Raw genomic sequence first — 6280 nt, forward strand, 5'->3', positions numbered from 1 at the left:
ATTAATAAATATTTTTTGGTGGTGTATATTGGGTGCCAATATTAGAAACTCATTTTGAATCTATGTTTGGGTTGGGCCCCTCAGGTCAAAGGTGACTTGTGAGCTGCCAGTACATGGGCCGTATTCTGTCTCCATGTCCCGCGAACGCTGGGTCGGGTCGGGTTGGGCCAGCCGGCAATAACATTACCTCTGCCTTAATAGAGAAGGCTCTTAGGGTTCATCATCCGTGCATAGCTCGTAGTGATTTTTGGTCACTGTCGTTAACCTCATGAAACGAGAGTATATGAATTAAGTTGTGAAGCCCATAAAAGAATGACTATCGTTGACCGCATCGTCAATTTTCGTTTTCATTATTGTCACAACCAATTCTGTCGATGTATGTCATTATTATTCTACAATGTGGCATCGGCCAAGCCGAGCACAATAGATTCTTCCTGCTTACAGTCGTCACGCTCCTAACATCGAGTTTGTCTTAGTTGCCTTGCATCAATCTCCTCGCACAGTATCAACCTGTGATGGCTATGCAGTAATGGCTTATATCAAGTCATTGCCAAAGTTTTCTTCCCAACAATTAAGCTAAATGCAAGGAATTGTTGTCAAGTCAATTGACGAGAGGGAAAGGGTGCGAAGGTAATTTCGGCCCCATCAACTTGCTGAATTCTTTTTGAATTCCTTTTCTCTCTCTCTCTCTCTCTCTGTATCTTTTTATCTATTGCAGTATCCCAACAACATTATTCTAGCTTTAATTGACCTTTCAATGTCCAACTTTCCTCTCCACAGCCCACTGGAACCTGAAGACCCCACCAGACCACCCCTTCGGGAGCCAAATGGTCGCGCAGGCCGCTTAAACAAAGTGCAATATGCACAACAGTACCGATCAAATGGTAACTTCTTTATGGCCCAAAGTAAAGCTTCTAAGATGGAGCGTTGGAACTTGCGTGTTTCATCACCCCCACTATATTAGCCCTCCCTTCCACTAACATGAACCACTCCTCTCTCCCTCCGCTCCTCTCGCACAGCTGTAACACGAGCGTCGTCGCCATGCCCCACTCCTCCCCCAAGCCTTCCCCTCCTCTCCACCGCATCGGCGGCAAGCCGGTCCTGGGGGCGGGGGCATCGGCGGCCGCAGGCGTACCCGTTCGGTGCATCGGCCATGGCGTCCCCGCCGTGGTGTCGCGACACCACGAGCACGCGGTGGAAGCCCACCAGTGCTGCTCGGCCTTGGTGCAGCACGTCGCGGCGCCGGTGGCCATGGTGTGGTCGGTGGTGCGCCGCTTCGACCAGCCGCAGACCTACAAGCACTTCGTGAAGAGCTGCCACGTGATCGACGGCGACGGTGACGTCGGCACCCTTCGGGAGGTCCGCATCGTGTCCGGCCTGCCGGCGGCGACCAGCCGGGAGCGCCTCGAGATCCTCGACGACGAGCGCCACGTGCTCAGCTTCCGGGTGGTCGGCGGGGAGCACCGCCTCGCCAACTACCGCTCCGTCACAACCCTCCACCCGGAGGCCGAGGGGTGCACGGTGGTGGTGGAGTCGTACGTGGTGGACGTGCCGGCGGGGAACACCAGGGAGGACACGCGCGTCTTCGTCGACACCATCATCCGGTGCAATCTCCAGTCCCTGGCGCGCACAGCCGAGAACCTGGCCAAGCGCCCCGGAACAGCCAAGTAATTTCCCACCCAATCCAACCCTGTGGCTGCCCATCTTCTATGCTTCCACCGCCGCCACCCCTCTTGCATGCCCACTCGGAAGCAGACGACGACATCTCAGAACAACTGCTGAGCCCGTCAACATCGGGAAATTTTGAGGAAAGAGAAAAGAAGAGAGAAACTCTTCCAACTCGTTCCTATCTCTTTTTTTTGTCTTCTTTGTTTCGGTCACATGAACCCTTGCGGATAAATGCCTATGTAGTTCTGTCTATACATAAACCCTCCAAGAAAGCAAAACAGATGTTTCTTGGAATGCTAGCTAGCTTTATTTACCTTAGTCTCTCTCCCTCTGCATTGTGATCCTGATCAGTCTGTGCTATCTTCTCTTGTCAAAAGTAATGGGTTGTAAGCTTCGGAGTAATGGATGTCGAAGCACATGGGATGGGGACACTGCTGTAGCATGGTTAAAGAATGGTGCAGCACCACATGGCTGGCTCCCTTGCAAAGCTGCATTAGTCTTCTATAGAGCCTCTGCCGACGCTTTCACTGATATGCGAATTCTTCGTCTACTTCTCCGACGCGGATTCACCATCAGTGGGGAGTGCAGGTGGGCTCCACGCCTCGTCGGCAGGAGCGCCACATCTTTGATCGGGTGGCAACCGTGAATGACCGGTGATTGGGTCGATGAGGATCGCGGGATTAGGTGGAGAGCACGAGGATCCACGTGGGCGTGCGTGGCGTCTGACTTCCAAGGTAGAAGATGACTTGTACCCGTACATCGCTTCCGCTGTGGCCAATTACCATGTGGTGTGGTAGCGTTCGAAAAGGGTAGGATTCCACGATCCTTCTCTCCCAACTTGTCTCGCAATTTGCACAAACAACTGAGGCCAATGAGTTGGGGTATATATATATATAGAGAGAGAGAGAGAGGGAGAGAGAGAGAGAGAGAGAGAGAGAGAGAGAGAGAGGAATCATCGAGTGCCATATTGCAAGCCAATTTGCCGTCGAGAAGCGGCATAAAGAAGTGCAAGTTGGGATGGCCTCCTCCAGTCCAATGGATAGTTTTGTAGAGCCCTCCCTCCCACTTGTTCCTCTAAGGGTTCTTCTCGTCTTCCTCTTGTCTGCCCGTTCTCTGTGTCGGTTGGTCTTCAGTTGGCAGCGAATGGATGGCTGCAAGTTGCGTGAGGCTTCATGCTTACCGTTCGTGGCCAACTGCCTTTCTCCATCACTTCTCCCAATCCTTTGCTCAGAATTCCACAATGCTGCTGCCGACCACCATGGTTTTCTTCTCTGTTAAGCTTGCTTATTCCTTCACTTTATGCTAATCTGGGGGCGCACTGCCTGTTCTCGGCTTCCTTTCTTAGGACAGCAATTCCCGGCATGCGTTGCAATTAATTATGCTGGCGGAATCATGCAATTCCTATTCTGCAGCACGAGAGAAAGGACTTCAAATGGTGAAATGGAGCCCTTCCTGTGAATAATGCCTTGATGATCATTCACATGGACAAACCCTCTCTTGTAGTGGCGAAGGTGATGCAACTAGTATTTAATGACACAGTCTTCCATCAGCTTGCCTTTTTCTATTGCAACATTCAGCGAAGTAGGTGGCGACCGAGCCCTGCCCGGATACTGATCGATCTCGAGGACCGCAGCTAGCTAGGCGTGCAAGTGGAATTAATGAGCCACGACGACTGGCAGTCGTAAAAGATAGAGATCCAGGGATTCTGAGACGGTCAACTCGTTCTCTCCCACATCCACCGCGTACGAGTTGAGTAAATAGAACAACCCCTCACCAGGAGAGATCCGTAGGGAAAAAACTTGTTGGATACAGCAAAGTGCACGTACGGCACTGCCTTTTGTCTCTACTTCCCACGTCACTATTATATTCTGCCATATCTTGTGTCTGATCTCCCGGGAGTTGATAAATGCCAAGTTGCCGAGAAAGAGATCTGCATGCCCCCATCGAGATGAGATGGGGTTGTAGATCAACATTCCCGTGAGTCAACAAAGCGCTGTTGGCTCGTGATAGAATATAAGGGCGTGACGATGGACGCGCTAATCCTTGCGGCCACTTGTGTTGTTCCCTCCTCCCTTGACATCTTCTCGCCGAGGATGTCCTCCTATTCATCTTCTTTAATCTCTCTGGTTAATTAGGTAGAGACAAAGCCCAGAGATTTATTGGAACAGAAAGAAAGATTGGAGATGATTCTTTGTCGTGGGATCTGAAAATTCCAGTGCTGTAGTTCAGATAAGCACACTTCCCACTGGTTCTTAGTTTCGTGAGAACAGCAGATCACAAGGCTATTATAAACTCAAAAAATAATATGTAAGAGAGAGAAGAGGATGTTAATGACGACAAAAAAATGTCATAGAATCTATTGGTGAACTTTTTGTGCTTTTTAGTTGGGACCTCTCCTCAAGGAAAGAAGAGTTTAGCGTACAGGAGCTCATTCCATGTATCTTGCAGGCCGGGCAAGCACCAATGGATGCAGTCTGCGTAGCTTCTGGGGTTAGCCAGCTGCTCCGGCGTCAACGGGCTCCACTGCTTCTTGTATATCTGGGTGTGTGCATCTTTCCGGTACTCCGACAGTTGGGTAATGTTGAGCAGAGTTATTGGCACTTTGCTGGCGTCGAACACCTCTCCGATCACCTGCATCATGCTCTTGCTCGTGCTCGTTCCCCAGTACGTAGCGTCCTCGATGGGAGTCGTCTCGTTGTAGCAGTTCCCTTGGGGTTCACCTCCCCACTCTTCGCTACTGCAAACCATCCATCCCATCTCAGTTGTTGTGCATCCAAAAGGCAGAGCATATATATATATATATATAGTCATTGTACGACCTGTGGTGAGAAGGCGACATGCTTGTGAAGAACACTCTGGTGCTGCGAGGATCCATGTTCTTCTCCACCCATTTAAGCATCCTCCTCAATGCCAGCCTATAAGCATCCTCCGTCACCATATCGGTGATGTTCTTCGTGTCACCTCCAAAGGGCCCTCGCCTGCAAGCGGATCAAAGTCAGTCGAGACGCCAACAACAACAGATGGGATCAAGGAAACAGAGTCGAGGCTCCTCGGTTACATAATCTTCATTTTGCGGCCGGCCATCCACCAAAGGTATGTGTTGAAGACGACGATGTCGGCTCCCTTCCAATGGCGAGCGTGCTTCATGATGGAACCCGGTCGGACGATCCGCTCTTTGATCCTGTGGACGAGGGCGTTGTCGGAGTTGGATTCCACCAGAAACGGCGCCCAGTAGAACTCGATCGTCGCATTGTAGTCCTATCATAAGAACGATGGTCGATTTCAGCGGCAGTGCAGATGGGGAGGGAGGTGGGAAGAGACGATGAAAGACGACCTGCGGAGATGCTAACTAACCTTGGCCGTGAAGACCATGAACGAGTCAAAGGATTCCATGGATTTGGCGTGCTCTGGAATGACCCGATGCAGGAGGCACACCATGGATACGAATTGCCCCCGGTTCAAGGAATCACCCACGAACATCATCCGCTTGCCTCGAAGCATTTCCAGCATTAAGGTGGCGTCGAAGCTGTCATCCATGACGAAATGGACTCAAATCGCTGAAATTGATCTTTCGAAAGAACAATCAACCATTGACGAGGTTAACCTGCAAACTCTTATCACACCTTCCCATGTCTCACGTCCTAATCCCCGAGTAGTACATTCCCATGTGCCCAAGCGTGGGCCAAAATCCTTACATTACTATCAACAATGGCACAGAATCTTTTGTCGTCATAATGGGCGGCGTTCGGCCCAAGCCCAACTTATGGTCCATCACGCGATGTGATGTAAGACACGACTCCGTCGTCACCAAGCTTACAAGAACACCAAGGAAGAGGGGTTGATTACATCCCTCACGCCATTCCCGACGCATATGCGTTCGAGAATTCTTAAGCATCTCACGGGAAAATATATCTTCGGGGAACCATTTGTGTTTCACCACCGATCAACCAAACAAAACCAGAGAAAAAAAGAAAGATGGAATCGAGTCGCCGTCGGCGGAAAAGAAGCTAAGCAGTTTGTATCGGCAGATGCAGAAAGATAGACAGATACCTGGGTAAAGAGCAGCGATGCGGCTGCCATCTCCAGTGCTGGTAGCCGGAGTCGGGCCTGCCGTGCGTCTGGCATGTCAGCTGGGGCTGGATGTAGGGGCAGTCCCCCTCGCCGTAGTGCGGCCTCGATAACTCGTCGTACACCCATTCCCCCGCGAAGACATCGCATCCCTCCTCCGTCTTCCCCACCGCGAACGGCATCACCGCCTCGTCCTTCTCTGTTCCGAATCAACATCGACTCGGTCAGTCAGTCAGGCTATTCATTCATACGCACTAATTCACAACGAAGTCTCGTTTCCTTTCTCTCTTTCGAACCTCTCGGGACTCTTCCTTGCTGCTGCTGCTGCTGCGGCGGCGGCGGTGGATCATCTGGTCGCCGGAATGGAGTGCCGAGGATGCACGTGAAGTCCTCGCCGTAGAGGACGATCATGAAGGCGACGAAGGAGAAGACGAAAAGACGGGTGCGGAGGTTGCGCCTTCTATGGGGGAACGGCGACTTCATCGACTCACACCCAACGACGCAGCTTTTGGTCGGCCTCTCCAGATTGCGAAGGCATTCATTG

The 6280-nt window shown here is 51.4% G+C and overlaps 2 protein-coding genes across 2 annotated transcripts; one reads left to right on the forward strand and one right to left on the reverse strand.

The window, feature by feature from the left end:
- The first annotated feature begins 806 nt into the window (after nt 1-806).
- LOC135627196 (abscisic acid receptor PYL4-like) lies at nt 807-2097 on the forward strand. The gene is made up of 2 exons (XM_065133195.1): nt 807-884; nt 1020-2097. The coding sequence occupies exon 2, from the start codon at nt 1042-1044 to the stop codon at nt 1669-1671; it is 630 nt and encodes a 209-aa protein (XP_064989267.1). The 5' UTR covers nt 807-884; nt 1020-1041; the 3' UTR covers nt 1672-2097.
- Nucleotides 2098-3990: 1893 nt separating this feature from the next.
- On the reverse strand, nt 3991-6280 carry LOC103972243 (protein trichome birefringence-like 33). Its single transcript, XM_009386511.3, has 6 exons — nt 6033-6280; nt 5719-5935; nt 5023-5194; nt 4727-4926; nt 4488-4646; nt 3991-4405 (listed from the first exon to the last, which is right to left on the reverse strand). Exons 1-6 carry the CDS (start codon nt 6217-6219, stop codon nt 4066-4068), a joined length of 1275 nt encoding a protein of 424 aa, XP_009384786.2. The 5' UTR covers nt 6220-6280; the 3' UTR covers nt 3991-4065.

Source organism: Musa acuminata, chromosome BXJ2-11 (genome assembly GCF_036884655.1).
Source record: "Musa acuminata AAA Group cultivar baxijiao chromosome BXJ2-11, Cavendish_Baxijiao_AAA, whole genome shotgun sequence".
NCBI classification, from domain to species: Eukaryota; Viridiplantae; Streptophyta; class Magnoliopsida; order Zingiberales; family Musaceae; genus Musa; species Musa acuminata.

Bases quoted from the DNA above. Each gene is read 5' to 3' on its own strand.
- LOC103972243 (XM_009386511.3), bottom strand. From the start codon at position 6,219: ATGAAGTCGCCGTTCCCCCATAGAAGGCGCAACCTCCGCACCCGTCTT. The intron at 5,195-5,718 runs GTATCTGTCTAT...CATGGATGACAG, and splicing joins CATCGCTGCTCTTTACCCAG to CTTCGACGCCACCTTAATGC. The intron at 4,406-4,487 runs GTCGTACAATGA...GATGGTTTGCAG, and splicing joins ATGTCGCCTTCTCACCACAG to TAGCGAAGAGTGGGGAGGTG.
- LOC135627196 (XM_065133195.1), top strand. From the start codon at position 1,042: ATGCCCCACTCCTCCCCCAAGCCTTCCCCTCCTCTCCACCGCATCGGC.